Source organism: Saccoglossus kowalevskii, chromosome 6 (genome assembly GCF_978046115.1).
Source record: "Saccoglossus kowalevskii chromosome 6, keSacKowa6.1, whole genome shotgun sequence".
Taxonomy (NCBI): domain Eukaryota; kingdom Metazoa; phylum Hemichordata; class Enteropneusta; family Harrimaniidae; genus Saccoglossus; species Saccoglossus kowalevskii.
Genome location: NC_140646.1, coordinates 7,187,758 through 7,207,076, shown reverse-complemented (window position 1 = coordinate 7,207,076; position 19,319 = coordinate 7,187,758). Strand labels below are relative to the sequence as shown.

The 19,319-nt window shown below is 35.1% G+C and overlaps 1 protein-coding gene across 1 annotated transcript in view; it reads right to left on the bottom strand.

Moving 5' to 3' along the window:
- Positions 1–4,880: 4,880 nt before the first annotated feature.
- LOC102800535 (uncharacterized) overlaps positions 4,881–19,319 on the bottom strand; it is a 33,027-nt gene continuing 18,588 nt past the window's right edge. The window contains exons 5-9 of the mRNA XM_085499994.1: positions 18,988–19,107; positions 9,628–9,750; positions 9,070–9,202; positions 7,909–8,054; positions 4,881–7,572 (exon numbers count right to left, since the gene is read on the bottom strand). Coding sequence (XP_085356120.1) covers positions 5,319–7,572; positions 7,909–8,054; positions 9,070–9,202; positions 9,628–9,750; positions 18,988–19,107 — 2,776 coding nt within the window. The 3' untranslated portion in view covers positions 4,881–5,318. The remainder of the gene's footprint in view (positions 7,573–7,908; positions 8,055–9,069; positions 9,203–9,627; positions 9,751–18,987; positions 19,108–19,319) is intronic.

The window sequence follows — 19,319 nt, the reverse complement described above, 5'->3', positions numbered from 1 at the left end:
CACTCTCGGATTTGGTGACCAATACTTGGCTCATACTACAGAGAAATACACTCTCGGATTTGGTGACCAATACTTGGCTCATACTACAGAGAAATACACTCTCGGATTTGGTGACCAATACTTGGCTCATACTACAGAGAAATACACTCTCGGGTTTGGTGACCAATACTTGGCTCATACTACAGAGAAATACACTCTTGGGTTTGGTGACCAATACTTGGCTCATACTACAGAGAAATACACTCTTGGATTTGGTGACCAATACTTGGCTCATACTACAGAGAAATACACTCTTGGATTTGGTGATCAATACTTGGCTCATACTACAGAGAAATACACTCTCGGATTTGGTGACCAATACTTGGCTCATACTACAGAGAAATACACTCTCGGATTTGGTGATCAATACTTGGCTCATACTACAGAGAAATACACTCTCGGATTTGGTGACCAATACTTGGCTCATACTACAGAGAAATACACTCTCGGATTTGGTGACCAATACTTGGCTCATACTACAGAGAAATACACTCTTGGATTTGGTGACCAATACTTGGCTCATACTACAGAGAAATACACTCTCGGATTTGGTGATCAATACTTGGGCTCATACTACAGAGAAATACACTCTTGGATTTGGTGACCAATACTTGGCTCATACTACAGAGAAATACACTCTTGGATTTGGTGACCAATACTTGGCTCATACTACAGAGAAATACACTCTCGGATTTGGTGATCAATACTTGGCTCATACTACAGAGAAATACACTCTCGGATTTGGTGATCAATACTTGGCTCATACTACAGAGAAATACACTCTCGGATTTGGTGACCAATACTTGGCTCATACTACAGAGAAATACACTCTCGGATTTGGTGATCAATACTTGGCTCATACTACAGAGAAATACACTCTTGGATTTTGGTGACCAATACTTGGCTCATACTACAGAGAAATACACTCTTGGATTTGGTGACCAATACTTGGCTCATACTACAGAGAAATACACTCTCAGATTTGGTGACCAATACTTGGCTCATACTACAGAGAAATACACTCTCTGATTTGGTGACGAATACTTGGCTCATACTACAGAGAAATACACTCTTGGATTTGGTGACCAATACTTGGCTCATACTACAGTGAAATACACTCTCGGATTTGGTGACCAATACTTGGCTCATACTACAGAGAAATACACTCTCGGGTTTGGTGATCAATACTTGGCTCATACTACAGAGAAATACACTCTCGGATTTGGTGACCAATACTTGGCTCATACTACATAGAAATACACTCTTGGGTTTGGTGACCAATACTTGGCTCATACTACAGAGAAATACACTCTCTGATTTGGTGACCAATACTTGGCTCATACTACAGAGAAATACACTCTCGGATTTGGTGACCAATACTTGGCTCATACTACAGAGAAATACACTCTTGGGTTTGGTGACCAATACTTGGCTCATACTACAGAGAAATACACACTCGGGTTTGGTGACCAATACTTGGCTCATACTACAGAGAAATACACTCTCTGATTTGGTGACCAATACTTGGCTCATACTACAGAGAAATACACTCTCGGATTTGGTGACCAATACTTGGCTCATACTACAGAGAAATACACTCTCGGATTTGGTGACCAATACTTGGCTCATACTACAGAGAAATACACTCTCGGATTTGGTGACCAATACTTGGCTCATACTACAGAGAAATACACTCTTGGATTTGGTGACCAATACTTGGCTCATACTACAGAGAAATACACTCTTGGATTTGGTGACAATACTTGGCTCATACTACAGAGAAATACACTCTCGGATTTGGTGACCAATACTTGGCTCATACTACAGAGAAATACACTCTCGGATTTGGTGACCAATACTTGGCTCATACTACAGAGAAATACACTCTCGGATTTGGTGACCAATACTTGGCTCATACTACAGAGAAATACACTCTCGGATTTGGTGACCAATACTTGGCTCATACTACAGAGAAATACACTCTCGGATTTGGTGACCAATACTTGGCTCATACTACAGAGAAATACACTCTCGGCTTACAATTATAAATATCTAAAATATTGCGCCATATTTTTGTGGTTAATGCCTTTAGCATTATAGTTGCATGTATCATTATAGTTACATAAAGCAGAGCACTGAACACCTTAGCTTGGCTTAGGGATGATTACTAATTATGTGGCAAGAGTTTACATTGTGCATTTACGTCAGTGAACAGCCCTATATTATGGTGCTGATACAAGAGTACTCACAAGTTCAACTTCTTTTATGATGTAATCACTTACAGTAGTATACATGTACATTGTTTAAATATCAAAACACACAGGCACAACAAGGTTTAGAATAACATTGTAATGTGTATATTGCACATATTGAATACACTTATTTAAAAGAAAATAAAGAGCCTCGTTAGCATTCAACATTTCAATTAGCAAAACTGACGCTCTTGTTTGAAATAAATCTTTTTTTTTTGCCCAGCAATGAACAAAAATTACTAGCTTACTTGGAAATCCCAAACAGATAGATTGTATTCCCATAGTGCATAGTATTGTTTGGGAAAGAATGTAACCTAATAAACTGGCAGCACTACTTCATTACGACTACCGGTATTCACTTTGTGTGTTGATTACTAGTACTAAAACTGAAGCACAAAAACCAAAATTTTATGAATTAATTCAAAATTACTTGTAATTGAGATATTGATGGAAAGCTGCAAACTAATTATACAAATCATAAAATTAAAATGAACAGATTTAAGTGTAAAACTAATAAGGTAACAGACCATCTATGTACCAAGTTTCATTAAAATGTGATCAGAACCAAAAAATTATGAATTATTATGCTAATTAGGGAATTAATATGAACAGATTTCAACCCAAAACTGATTATATTTGTACATTGTCCTAGAGCATCTATGTACAAAGTTTCAATGAAATGTGATGATTAGTACTTGAGTATCAGTGGAAAAGCCAAAAATTTACTAATCATTATGCAAAAATCGTCTGATATCATCAGAAAACGAGGGATTTGTGCAGTTTTGAATAAAACCAAGTTAGCGATTATGAACAATGGTTATTAACGTAACACCTGATCCCCTCTAAAATTTTTGTTTTGCATTTTAAGGTAAGAAATCGACATTTGAAACCGACAGGGTGTCGATTTACTCGGTGCCGTGTTTCACAACTTGTTTATTTATATACGTATAGCGGATGATTTTTTATTGAAAATTAGTATTTATTGATGTTCAGCCCCCAAGTGACTGTGTCCGTGTAGTAGTAATATGGCCAAAAATAAATACAGCCGTTATTCGACCATCTTTGATCTGATTATGAAACACACTGATATGTATGATGCATGTGCCAAATGCGAATGAAAATGGTACATAAATTGTGGAAATATAGTAGTAAGGCCAAAAAGTCAGATGGCTGTCAATCGGCCATCCTTGACCAGATTTTTAAACAAATTGTCATGGACATGCATCCTAACATGTATACATGTAGTATGTGCAAAATTTGAATGAAAACTGACAGAGCACGTCCAAGATACCACATAAAAAAACCAAAACAAGATGCCTGCCAGTTGACCATCTTTAATCCAATTGTGAAATACATCGTCATGGACATGTATCCTAACATGTATAATCTATGTACCACGTTTGACTGACAACTGACAAAGCATGTCCAAAATACAACATTTTCAAAAAAACAAGATGGCTGCCAGTCGGCCATTTTGAATCGAATCGCTAAACCACTGCATGTGCACATGTCCCACATAAGGTACTAGGCATATGCAAAGAATGAACAGAATCGGTCAACAGGATTCTGAAATATGACTCTGGCCAGACTGACGCATAGATGGACGGACACACGGACGGACGGACGGACAGACTCAGGAACTCACGGACGGTCGGGGACATGTATCCTAACACGTATGATCTATGTACCAAGTTTGAATGAAAACTGACAAAGCATGTCCAAAATACAACATTTTCAAGAAACAAGATGGCTGCCAGTCGGCCATTTTGAATCGAATTGCTAAACCACTGCATGTGCATATGTCCCACATAAAGTACTAGGTACATGCGAAGAATGAACAGAATCGGTCCAAGGGATTCTGAGATACGACTCCGGACGGACGGACGAACGGACGGAAACCAAATCACAAGTCCCCGTTTTCGAATTTCAAGTTTCAGGTCACAATATGTGAAGCAAAAAGCATTCTGGTCAATTTTAAACCAGGTCAATTTCTGTCAGTACACTCAGATTAATTAATTAATATTTGTTTCAGAAGAACGCTTTTGGAATAATACAAACTGTTAGGATATGTAAAACTATACATTAAATAAACAGTTTGTTTACTATAAACAAAACTGTGGCACATAGTTGGGTTACACACTATGAATCAAATTTATCTTTCCAGGATAGCACTTTTCCCTAGCCCATACCAATCTGATGCAAGTAGAAGGCTATGGTTAGTTTTGATAAACAGTTACTGGTTTATGGAGATTGGTGTACTTGCCTCTACAACTGACCTACTACCTAATGTAAATTATGTTGATGTCTAGTAGTATCATCCGCCAATCAGTTCTTAACCTTACCTGATTACAGGTGCGGGCCAGAGAGACAGTCCTGAGGTAAGGCATAGATTGCAAACATCTTTGCTGGCAGCATGAAAACATATTTGTATTCCAAATGAAGGTTCTGCTATAGAGAGTAACACCTATGGTTTGGGTGATTTAAGTTTGAATAGCTCAACAAAATTTACTTTAACAATAATCCCAATTGTTAAGATATGGATAAATACCATCAAGTATGTAAGCTGACAAATCAATGCACTAGACAGTGTTATTATATTAAGTACACATTTTAATTTACTGACAAAATTCATTCATGCCATTTATTGTTTACAAAGTAGCTAAACAAGGTGGTCACTATTGCCCAGCAAAAACAATATTACAGTATCAGCCACCATGGATAATTTTTTTTTTTACTTTAATGACATAATTAAACCAAATAAAACAAAATTCAGTAAACCTTCCCATAGTCTAGACTCTATCAACCCATATTTTGGATGAAATCAAAAATTTTTATTTAATGCAATGAGCGCAACAATATTTATTTCTATGCACATTCGTTATGGTCATTCCAACAATGTTGTAATTTTTTATTTTATTTAGTTCCTCCTATGTCACTAGCATGTTAGCAGAAGCCTGTCACATCGGTGTAAAAGTAAAAGTAAAATGTAATCACATATTCAGAGTTAGACAATTCAACTGAGTGTATTTATCTATAACGCTTTTTTTCAGGTGAACCTTTATTTTTGCCAGAATTGTGTCTATTTCCACTATTTGACTTATCTCTTTCCCAAGTTCTATCATATTCTCTGTGACTCTCATAACTCCTTCTGTCTCTGTTTGCATATTTCTGCTCAGCTTCTCTGGCATCATTGCTTGGAGCAGAATTTCCACTGTCTGACCCTTCACTCTCATATTGCTGAATTACTTCCATCCATAAAGTATTAAATGATTGCCCCATCTTAGAACTTTCTTTATCTTTCCTTTCAGATTCACGCTTTGGTTCATCCTTCACAGATATGTCATATCCCTCTCCTCGTTTCAATTTCTTGTTTTCAGGTGAGCTCTGAGGAAAGCTATTACATTTCCTATCATCTCTGTTGACCTTTTGATTTTCATATTTCCCAACATTCCTTTCTCTTGCATCATCAGTGTCATCTATCTTTCTCTTTCTGTCCTTATTCCAGTTACTACGACATGCATCCTTTTCTTTACATTCCTGATTCCAGTTTTCATGTCTCCTGCTTTTGTAACTTTCACTTGTTTCTCTCTTGTAATATTTATGACCTTTTTCCAAATTTGAGTGTTTTTCTCCAAAATGCCTTTGCCTCACAGGATTTGTATTCCTGTTAACCTGATATGCCTTAGGTAACATGTCATCCAGATCATCATCTTCAAGTTTGGAAACAGTTCTTGTATATTCTTTACTACTTATCCTTTCTTTCTTTGTCTCATTTTCCTTCACATAACCCCTAGGAGCTTTGGGCGTTTGTTCACAACATTCCCTTTCATATCTAGATCTCACTTCTTTCCCTAGTTTTGCATGTTTATCTTCATGCACATCTTTGGATAGGTCCTTAGTATCTTCCCATCTACTTTTAACAGCAGGTATTTCCACTAATCTGGTTGATTGAATAACTGCCTTATTATAAACGCCAGCATTATCACGTCCTTTAGTTCCAAAATGGGTGTCAGATGGAGAAGTCTTCTCTAACAATGATTTTTTTTTTGATGACGATGATGCTTTATAATCTGGATATAATCTTTGTTTTTCTGTATTCTTATGGATCTTGACATGTTCTTCTAAAGAAGATGTTGATGATCTTTTTCTATTGTTATACTCAGCTGATGAAGACCTGTTCCTTCTCAGGTCTCTTGATTCACTTGAAAATGAGGAAGATCTGCTTAACTTATGACCTCTGGTTGATTGAGCCTTAGATCCTGATTCTCTGTAGTCTTCCTCTGATGAATAATCAGTAGATGAATGTGGTTTATTTTTTGTAGGACTACGATCTTCAACTTCACACCAGTCTGCTTTGTGGCTGCTTCTGTCTGAAAAAATATCTGAAGATGAATATCTATTGTCTTTTCGAGTAAATGCTTCCCCGACACAACCCAATGGATGCCTGCTTCTCTTCCCTTTAGAATGTAAATTTGTTCCTTCACTTTCTCTATCATATGATGCATTCTTCACCACTTCCACTTTTCTATCATAACTTCTGCCTGTTTTGGATGAACTTTGTACAGCACATAATACTTCTGAAAATCCAACACTATCAGATGAATCTCTGTACCTGCCACTTAGTAAGAGATCCAAAGGCTGACCCGTTCCCTGGCTGTCTCTTCTGGGTCTCTTAATCAGCCCATCACTTTTAGAATGATCGTCAGACTTTTCTGATCTGTGACTGTCTCTCCTTGCTCTTCTAGATGTAGATCTACTTTCCATGTATTTATCCTTTACTTTTAATAGAGCATAAGTTCTTTCACTTGCTTTCACAGTATCTTTGACTAAAGAAGGTGTGCACACGTCATGTGAAATTTGTTTCTCTTTGCTGAATCCATGATCACTTATTGTTCTCTTAAATCTTCTTGGTAATTCAGGACTATAACCACCAAATGATTTCCGTCTACTTTCTTCAACTTTTGTTGAATTACAACTCGATGAATCCAAACTTCTATGTTCATGGCCTCTTTCATGTCCTGAAACACTGGATTTTTCAGAGTTTCTTCTCTCTCTGCCTTCATTAATAACCATCACATCAGATTCTTTTGAATGTGACCGACTTTTCCTTTTCCCTCTTTTCTCCATAGATCTATGTCTACTATCAGAAAATCTATGCATGTCAATGTTCTCCTCTACTACAACCATTTCGTCAGATTCATCGGAGGAAAACTTTCTACTATGCCTTCTTTTTCTTGATTCTCCTTTTTGTTTCATCTTTTCCTCTTTCTTTTTCTTTGATCTGAAGATAATACAAAGCATCTTTAAACACATACACTAAATTATTAATTAGTGTACTCCCTGATGAGATGATACAAACATATTTCTATAAATAACAATTTTCTATTACATCAGACAGAAAAAAAAATAAAAATCTTAGTAATTAGATGGTGGAGGTCACAAAGACACCGATGGGTTCACTGTGTTCAATATTGTCAAAATGTGAACCAGATGTCTTGCTATTGTTTGACGAGTGGAAAAAAAAAAGGCTAAGCCTTACACTCAAAATGAGTTATGGTATTTGTAACTTAATCACCTAATGAATTGTACACTGAATGTTTTGAATCAAAATACGTACTTGTCTTTTTTCCTTTTCTTCCTTTCTTTTCTCTTCACTTTCTCGGCTATGAGAAGCTTCTTGAGTGTGTCTCTAGACATTTCCATTAATGACTTCTTTTCAGGAGGATTTTTATTTTGACTTTCTTGTTTCTCTAATAATTGTTGCTGTCAAACATTTGAAAGGATCACACCAAAAAATGATATAAAAAGTGAAGAGGAAAACAGAAACCCACAATAATGAAAATAATAGTCAACAGAAGTAGAGCAATAAAGAATGGTTAGATACATTTTTACCATACAAGTGAAAATGTTTAGTTAAGTAAATGTATTAAGTAGAAATATGCATTTATTGAACAGCAATGGTGAATTTCAATGGTGAATTTCAATGGGATAGAATAGAATAGAATAGAATAGAATAGAATAGAATAGAATAGAATAGAATAGAATAGAATAGAATAGAATAGAATAGAATAGAATTAAAAGTTTTGTGGTCAAAATAATATTGAAGAAATTTGGTGATGTGATAGCAAGTAAATAAAAAATGATTTGTTACCACGTATTTCCGGTATAATCCAATCAGCACACATGTTGAAAATAATGCGAACCAATCAGAGTTCAAAGGTAAAAATACCATTCAATCAACAGGCATAATTTTATCAGGTGATAGAAATGTATCAACCAATTAGCAACATCCAGGCAACATTATGAAATAAAGAAAGGAATAATGCGTTAATGTTTGTTTTCGTTTTTTCATCACCAGTTCACTCTTTTCATCACACATTTATAGTCTGAGACAAAAAAAAAATAGCTAAATGTTTTGAGTAAAAAGTGAAAACTGACTCAAATTGTGTCTGTTGGCTCCAACATTAGGGGTTCATTTCCAGAAATTTTGAAGAATATAAGAAAAAAGTGCAGAAAAATTTGGGCGAGAAAGTATGGTAGTGAAAAGGTTAATGGTTGCCATACAGAAAATGCTCTGTTTTCTCCAGCATAATATGCTCTGATGTTTACCCTTTAAATGCTTTTATTTGCCTGGCATATAATACTGAAATGGTTTCCCCAGAATAAAATCCAATTGTGCTCCCATGGGATAGAATGCTTACCACAAGGATAAAATTACCTTCATTATTCAACTGCCATAAAGCAACATGTAGTCATCACACGATGCTAAATTGCTTACCCGTTTTCGAAAATGTTCCTTCTTTTCTCTAACATAACGTAAACTTTCTTCAGCATCTTTTAATCCTGGATTTAATGTTAATACTTTCTCATACAGTGTTATAGCTTCACTCATGTCATCTTTGTCTTCAAATCTAATAAGTAACATAAATGTATACATGTACAAGTGTGACATTACAATGTAAAACTAACTCAGTGAAAACCTAACATCTGACCAAGTTATTCCTTCATTTCATATTTTTTGCAATCAAAAACTGTTCTTTGATTATATTTTAAGAAAAAATATGTAATAAAAATGAAATTGCTCTTTGTCCAATTTGCTTGTAAATTGCTTAGTGTAAATGGCAATAAAGACCACAGGCTTGGAAGCATTCCATCAAGTTTTTACAGTTATGGTCGTGCCATTGAAAGATATGTGCAAGTATACGATTGTAAACCACAGTTGTGGTCAGCATCTCTTTATTGCTTGATTTCAAAGTCGAAGTGTGTTTACAAGTTACTGTGGTTGATGCCATGCAGACCAGTCAGGAACAGTGTTGAACACGAATTACACACTTACTGTTTTGCCTTTGCCATCAATGTTTGACACAGGTACTTTCTTGCATTCCTATGCATTGAAGATAACTTCAAGGCTCCTTCAAAATCTTCAATAGCTTTGTCTAGACTATCCCTATTAGCAAATCTAGAAAACAGAAACACAAAAAACAAGGTCCTATAATGTCCAGTATATATACCAAATTTCAACAAAATCCATCTGTAAACAGCCGAGAAATGCTTGATTTTGATGATTTTTTAGCACAAAAATGGCCACCATTCAGCCATTTTTAATAGGATCGTCAAACCAATATATCTGTATATCTATGATATAATGTATAATGAATATTTAAAATTTGAACATAACCAGTCACAGCAAGTCAGAGTTAAAATGTATGATACTAGAACCATATTTAATGAAACAAAATGGCCGCCAGTCGGCCATTTTGAATCTTGTCTGAAAACAAAATGATGTGCATCAAGGTCCTATAATGTCCAACATATATACCAAGTTTGAACAAAATCCATTTGTAAACAGCCGAGAAATGCTTGATATCGATGATTTTTAGAAGAAAAATGCCTGCCATTCGGCCATCTTGAATTAGATCGTTTAATATCATGTATGATATATGTGTGAAGTTTGATTGTGATTGGTCCAGGCATTTCTAAGATACATGTCCGGACGCACACACACACACACGGAAGCACTGAGGTCAAAACATAAGTCCCTATTTTCGGACTGCATCCGAACGGGACTAAAAAATAGTCTGGCTCTATGTATTAAACTACTGTAAAATACTTTATTATAGCTGGAATAGATTTTTTCGCTGAAAAGACTCTTTTGGTATTTTGTATGGAATTTATTTTCACTGAATGCAAAATATTTTCACTGAATCATTCCTTCAGCGAAAACAGCGAAAATTGATTCCAACAAAAACAGTCAATCATTGAAGTAAATCTTGTCTTGGGTGAAAGGTTCACAATCTGGTTTGCATTGCATTTTGAGTCAAGAATGTGATCTTCACAGCTCAGTCGCGTCAATGGCAACAATTATCCTCTCGGTAACTTGATTGTGTTCATTCTCTTAATTCAAATTTGTTCAAGCATGCACACGTCTTTCTGTGTGTAATACAAAATGACGGAAATGTTGCAGTCAGACCATGACATTACAAAAATCACCACAGATGGATCTGATGGTCGTGCAGCCTTGATAATATCACACAATAGCGTGCCTTTATTAAGAAATGTGGATATCACATACATGCAAAGTTGAAACAATTTTAAATTAGTACATGTATATCCACATGATAAAAAATAAATTAAGAGTTTTTACAGTAGTGACATGACACAAATGTCATAGCCCCCGCTCAGACAAAATATAATCAAAGTTAAACTGTAATTAGCTCCCGTGTGATCAGAGCATGTATTATAAAGGTATAGGCTTTGTCTAATAAGTGAATGTAATTGCATGTAGGTCAATCCATCAATAAAATTGATCAAGATGTCTGAGAATCTATGACATACTGTATATGGAAACACATGCAAGGACACTATACTTGTAAACAAAGGGCACTAATGAGGCACTCTAATGAGGCATGAGGTATTTCTAGAGGTCGGGGTTTGTCTAGCCTGCAGTTGAATAATTTTTGCTTTGATTTTCCTATGGGATTTTAACCCAATGCGACTTAATTTCACTTGTTTTTTTAATTCTTAGTAGTAAAAACTGCAATTAACCTCAGTGCAGCAAATCAGGATAGATCTTCCTGACGCAATAAGCAAATTTCGCTATTTTTGCTGACAAGTAAAAACTGCTAAATTAAACCTACGTGAACATGTAAAGTAACAACAGATTGTTTCCTTGACAGATTCTTGAAATTAAATCATCAAAATAGTACAACTAAAAATCTGTATAACATACCTAGAACATCGTAGTTTAATGTTCGTCCGGACTTTGAGCCCTTGAAAGTAAGTGATCCAGTCCTTACATACGCTAACGATTGAAATTTGTTTAATGAGTGCATTTTTGTTTGAAAATATCAATATAAAATAGGAATCAACTGCTTCGTTTTATTTGAGTAAGATGGAAACCATGCGAAAACAAATGTGAAACATTACTGTATGCTCGAGGAGAAGACACTGGGAGTCGTGTGCAAAGAGATTGTTTACAAATTAGATCACATTGGAAGTGCTTTCAGTCACGGTGTGTAGCGTTGTGTCTGCCTTATACATGGATTAAATGTAGATGCGGGGATTCAGCTTTCCTTTTCTCTGCTCATGGCATCCCAATAGCGGTGAAGGCCAGTACTGGGTTGAACCGACAGCCATGACCACTATATTTTGAATGATCATAAATAATTTTTGAACCCAATAGTAGTGATCATTGTGATTATTATATAAATTTCTTGCAAAGTCTGGAACGATACTAAAAAAAAATCGTTGATTTCCTTCTATATTCATGCTTGAAAGTAGGCCGAAGTATCCGCAGGTGAATACGAGTATCCAGATAATAAGTTAGGATCGATCAGTTCACACGAATTGTTCTGTTCTGATTCATCATTGCAAAACAATGGCCTGGAAACGCCCCAGCTTGAGGGAAACAGTATCGTGGAAAGAAAGAACAGTATCGGACCCGATACCCTTAAAAGACCTGATGAGAACACTGCAGAATCGTGGGCGAAACGAAAATTACGCGGCTATTGTCTGAGCGACGCAGGCCCGAGGAGAACACTGTACATGTAACCAGCACATTTACAAATCAAGAATGGCAGAAAGTTTTACGGCATCGGTCTTCGATTTTGTCTATTGATGAATATGACGCACAAAGTGAAATTGAACTTGCGTTCATGAAAATCGGAAAGGGTACTGCCTTTTCATCAAACTGAAAAAATGGCCGCGTCACTCTTGTAACTGCGTACCCCCCATACTCTCATACATTTGATGTTTTTAGTCGCTGTATCTGCTCAAATAACATCCATCATGATATAATAAATCATTATATACTAAAATTCGCAAATTTGCAGAATTTCCAATGAAATATTACCAGTTGTTTTTTGGGACAGAATACGTTATTGCAATATGCAAATTAGGCTACTCACCCAAGTCAAATATTTGTTAAGAAACTTTAAGGACTCTAAATTATAAATTAACAAGCCATGCATGGCACAGTCCCCGTTAGTTATCAAATTTAAGATAAATAGTTTTGTTTATAGTAATATGGCTGGAATATAACCATGTCAGGAATATGATTTTTTAACATTAAAATTTACATTTGTATCTGATCGTCAAACAAGTACTTGTCCATATTGAGAGATATTGCTCTGGAACAGCATTCAAAATCAGCCATTTTGAATACATGTATACAAATGTATATATAACGTGATGTAATTTGAATATAATCAGTCAAAACAAGTCGGAGATATGGGTCTAGAAGCCCATTCATTAAAACAAAATGACCGCCAGACAGCCATTTTGAATCCAATCTGAAAAATAAATGATGTGCATTAGGAACCTGTAATGTCTAATATATGTACCAAGTTTGAACGAAATCCATCCATCAATGCCAGAAATGCTTGATATTTGATGATTTGTTAGCATAAAAATGGCCACCATTTGGCCATTTTGAATAGGATCGTCAAACCAATATATCTGTCTATCTATGACATGATGTATAATGAATATTTAAAATTTGAACATAATCAGTGAAAGCAAGTCAGAGATATGGCACAAGAACCACATTCATTAAAACAAAATGGCCGCCAGTCAGCCATTTTGAATCTTATCTGAAAAACAAAATTATTTGCATCAAGGTCCTATAATGTCTAATGTATAAACCAAGTTTGAACAAAATCCATCTGTAAATAGCCAAGAAATGCTTGATTTTTAGGATTTTTTAACACAAAAATGACCGCCATTCGGCCATCTTGAATCAGATTGTAAAACGAAATGATGTGCATCAAGGTCTCATAATGTCTAATGTATATACAAAGTTTGAACAAAATCCATCTGTAAACAGCCGAGAAATGCTTGATTTTTAGGATTTTTTAACACAAAAATGACCGCCATTCGGCCATCTTGAATCAGATTGTAAAACAAAATGATGTGCATCAAGGTCTTATAATGTCTAATGTATATACAAAGTTTGAACAAAATCCATCTGTAAACAGCCGAGAAATGCTTGATTTTGATGATTTTTAGCACAAAAATGGCCGCCATCTTGAATCAGATCATGAAACAAATTGACGTGCATATGTATGATATCATGTATGATGTATGTGTGAAGTTTGATTGAGATTGGTTCAGGCATTTCTAAGATACAGATACTGCATCCAAACTAATTAATGCAATAATTAACTAATTAATATGCATGGAATTGCACCAAAATCTAATCAGCGCATCTACTCATCATATATTAGCTGTGTGCCAAATTTCATTTGAATTGAAATTGTAGATCTTGAGTTATCAGTGGAACAAATTTTAGTCAGAGTCACAGAGTCACAGACACCGGTACCACATAAGCTCCGTTTCACAGGAGCTAAAAACTTATATTGAACTGGGTTTGTGTCAGAGTGAATTAATTCATTGTGGGCTGTACCAAAATTCCGTTATTAATTGTTCAGAATTGACGTGGAACAATTTTAGCGGGGGGTAGGGTAAAAAATATTCATTTGGCTTTTCTGAAACAATTTATAACTTGTTAAACATATAATGCGATGTGCACTTGTAAACAATTATTACCTGTCCCTGTACCAACTTTGAACAAAACTGGATGACGCATATCTGAGAAAAAGCTGGTAACAGCTAGAAAAAGATTGTTTTTTTTTAGATTTTTGAGGAAACAAGACATGAAATGTCACAGTCAACGTTATTTGATTATAAAGTAGTACAAGGAACATCTGCAAACAGGTGAATGAATATGTACTCTATGTGGGTACAACTCATCATCAAGTGATTTCCCATGATCTAGTTTTGTACTGACAACTAAAAACTTCCACTGACCCATGTTCAGAATCTCAGAGTACACAAGTGCAACAAAACTATTTGTCATACATGTATACTTGCTCACGAAACTGCATTCATAAATCTGAGTGAACCTTGATGTACATGACTTCTTTGTTATTCAGGTCTTAGTATATTACCAGGACCTGGGTTTGTTTCAACATCACCACTGGGCATCAGAATCATTCTCATGTTGTCAAATACAATTTGTTATTAATACAGTAAGGTTTATTATTTAAAATGTATTCATTGTACATAGAACAACATCTGTTAATTTAAACAATTGTAAAAGCTATGTTTTCAGAGCAAGTAAAGGTTGGTCTGCTCATAACCTTCAATGGAGAAGTAACAATAATTGTTTGAAGTCTTTTTAGTGCAGTGATATTATTGCATTTCAATCATTATTAATGGGTAAAAAATACTGTAAACCATTTAATTATTTACTTCTAGATATATTCAGGATTCTATGAAATTTCAATAAAGTCACTGACACTCCATGTTGTAGGAACCCGAAAAAAATTGCCTTGCAAAATTGAAGCAGTTCACAGCACCACTGTAAAAAAAAAAAAAAAAAAGTGGTTCTAGAGATTAGTATCACAAGATTTTACTCTCCGTGATTCAATATCAGACCTATGTATAACGCCGTGTTGATCAGGCGAACTAATTGACAATGACCCTACAGGTATCGCTATGCAATCACAGTAGTTTTGTATTCTTCTTGCATTTCGACCATGTAAAAATATTTGTTTTTGAGAGTGGCCGAATTATTAGAAGAAAAACAAAAACTATTTTTTGTTTGGTATAATTTCTAGTAACTGAAATGCAGGATTGGAAATGAACAATACAATAAGCAAGATTGATAAACCTTCAGCGAGCACTCCTGAAATTTCAGATCATTGGTACCATGTTTTTGAATACATTCAATAAAATTGGGTTTTTGTATTCAGTTTTCCATTTCAACCACCATCATCACTTAGTAAGCCGAGATCGAGCATGAGGATACTGACTGTTCATAAATGCACAGTGTAGTGCCACCAGAAAACCAATTGCTTGAGAATATTTTGCACCATTACACCATTTCAAATATTATATTAATTCACAGACAACAAAATAAAGATTTTCAATAACATATAAGTTTTCCCACAGTTGATGATTGTATGGCAATTACATGGCTTCACCAGTTTTACTTTGGAAGAAGTTGGAAACAGATAACAGGAAGGGGCTACATGGCTACATCTTTTTTTTTTTGAATTTTAATCAAGCATGATTTTTAAATTTTTTTTTTACAAATGTCTATTTCAGGGCAACAGAAACAAAAACAATAAATGTGTAGGTAGGCATTTTAACAATTGCACAATTAATATTGGATGAAAACGTCATTACCGATATAAATCATAATTCTGTTCAAACAATTAAAAATAAGATCACATTTAATTTAGTCAGTTTTCATAATTAAATACATAATAACATGTACTTATAGATTTGAATAAGGTTCAACAGCTTTTTCATTTAGTGCCAGTTTATACACCACAAAACCTCTCGTTTAGGTGTCACACTCAGAGAAGAGTGAAAGGCCTTAATTTGGTTCTAAAATAGGCATCGCAAAATGTTGGAATTGAATCCCCCCAAAAATTCAGTAAAGTTTACGAAAAGTAAAGTATGTTCTAAAAAAAGTTTTGAATAAATACAAACACGAACACATTGCTTAGTGGTTAGTACCGGTAGCGAATGATCACGGTAGCACAATCTGGTCATTCTGTGTTTCACAAGTGAATAACTTACTTGTTTTCGAAGTATTGCAATTGTTTATTATTATTCAGTAATGATTATAATACGCACAAAAAATTAATTCGTTGAATTTTTATGAATTGGAAGTAATGTAAATGCGATGCGATATCCGCCATGTTATTTCAGTACACGTGGTCATTTAAATATGTTAATGACGGTTCAGTGACCTCGTGGTGAACGCAACATGGGATTCACCGATGTTGTAGCAAGATCTTTATGCTTTGATTTCGACGGGGAAAACGGCATGATTTTTTTTAAATCGAAAAATTAGTTGTTTTCAAAAAATTAACTGAGCATTCAAAGAATAATTTAACATTGTTCACAGAAATAACAGCCCATTGTCGAAACGAAGCTTACCCATTCACGCTATTCACAATAAACATGATACTCTTGAATAGGTGTCAATGACTACGGTAAAATATAAATTAGACTCTTTTAGGCGTCAGGAGTGAATGAAATGGAGTGCCGAAAAAACGACGAGCGATTTCATGGTCCATTCGTGGAGGGACTGTGGTCCGTTGCAGACTGCTCGACCGACCGTCCATACACGTGTTGTCACTCTACATCCGCCATGTTGAATCGCACAAGATCGGCAAAATCTTCATTGCAACTAACAGTTCAATGCTCACAATATACAAAATACGAATATAATCATAGGCAACCTGCTATTATATCATGAATAAATAGATCGAGACAGGGAAATTCCCCCCCCCCCCGAGTTGTGAATATTTTGGAAATCGCTACACAAGCAAAAGACCGGAAAACAATCGTTACCGGTACTTGAAAACTATGTCCTCATGAATTAATCGTTCGTGTACTATAATTTGACAGGATATACAATTCTCAAACTATTTCATAGATTAGAGACAATTGTTTGCTTTTTTTGGTTTTTCACACAAATATAAAGCTGGCAATCATCATAATATTCATGTCCGTACGTCACATGTACACCAATCGTACCCCAATAAACTGGGAAACTTACCTTTGCAAACACGCCTCTTATGCCGCCTTCTTGAAGTTCTTGAAATCAAATAAGGTTACTAGTTCAGTGAGACCACTGAGCCGAACAGAATACATGTATAAACAGTACTATAATAAATTGCACGCAATGGAGAATTCACTTGCCTGCCGTAATAACTGAAAAATTTGCTGAAAAAGACTTTTTCTGGGTATTTGGATTTGAATTTATTTTCATTGATTTTTGACAAGTTGACTGTAAAATATAGGAAAAAAGGTATATTTGCTGGACTTTATTTTAACTGAAACGTTCCTTCAGCGAAAATAGCAAAAAAATGTTGCAATCAAAAATAAAGTATTTTACAGTAATTAATTTATTCTGAGCATGCGCAGACATTCTGTCAATGTTGCCGGGAGAGGTATTTTTTGATGAAAATCGTGAAAAAGACCCACTTGGGATTTTCAGATCTGGAAAAAAAATTACGTGCATACTCGGAGGAGACTTGTTCATCAACCTGCCAAGTTTCACTGATATCTGCTGTAGAATTTCCGAGAAAATGTTGGAGACAGAAAAAGGAATATGGAAAACGGAAAATGGACATTTGACATAACCTGCGCCTGAACGGGGACTAAAAAATGGCCTCCAAGCTGTAAAAATGTATTCAATCAAACAAGTCATGAATGACACTGTCTTCACTTGTTGTCATTTGAAAGTTGCAACATATAATTTAACGAGTTTTTGGCATGGACATAAATTGGCAAACATGATTTCTATGTCATTTTCAAGTTTATAGCACTCTCCATCCTGGTCTCGGCAAGAACACCAGAGAGCAACAAACAAGTACAACAGGTAAAATGACATGTAAGTATGCAAATCAGATTTGCAAATATGTCAGTGTCAGAGTCAGTGTTATGTCTGTTTGCATAAACTTCCTTGTACAACTGTATTTCTAATACAAGGACACTGTCAATAACAGAACTGTTCCAGTGAAAAACTTCTGATATTTTAGACAGTAACAAGGCAAAGATACTGTTTGTCATACAAGTACTAGCACTCAGGTAATTTCGGGAAAAGTCAGATTTTCCAGCAATTTTGAATGAAAAATTTTAAAAATCAAAGAAAAACACAGTGAAACTTTGAAGAATCGAAAAAATAACTTGATGTGCATCATAGCACCATCAATTCCTGTCTCTGTACCAACTCTGAACTGAATTGGATCATACATGTGTAAGAAAAAGCTGGTAACGTGAATGTGCACACACGGAAGCACAGACACGACCCAAATTAATAACATAAAAAATCATGAATAACTAAACAAAGTGGATATGTATGATACAATTTCCAACAGTCAGTAGAAGAATAATGGCATCAGAGGTTAAGATATTCAGCACCAATACATAGCAATGGCATCAGAGGTTAAGATATTCAGCACCAATACATAGCAATTTTTGATCAAACTCAGTTTTGAAGTTTTTGTGAAATTGCTAACACAGACTAATTGTGACAATATGCAAATTTGCTACTCAATATGCTTGCCCATTACTAGTCATGTCTGCACATTACACCAATGTACCTACGTTTCATAACGGCAAGTGTTAATACAATCTTATTCAATGTAACTAATTTTACAAAACAGATACTTACAAAGCACCTCTTGCAACCAATGCCTCCACATTATATTTGTCTAACTGTAAAGCATGATTGAAATACTGCATAGCTTCCACATAGCGACCTTCTTTGAACAAATTTACACCTTTAGCAGTACTGTAGAAAAAATGAAAAAAAAATTTATATGCATCTCTCCAGCAATTGAGTTTTTCAATAAGCAGCCTATTGGAAGAGCTAGCTCAGCTGTTAGAAATGCACATTTCAATCAGAGAATTGGAGATATCATCACGAAATAAACAAATCCAAGAGATGTTCACCTGCAGTACCTTCAAGTATAATATTAAATCAGTCAGACTTGCATTTTTAAA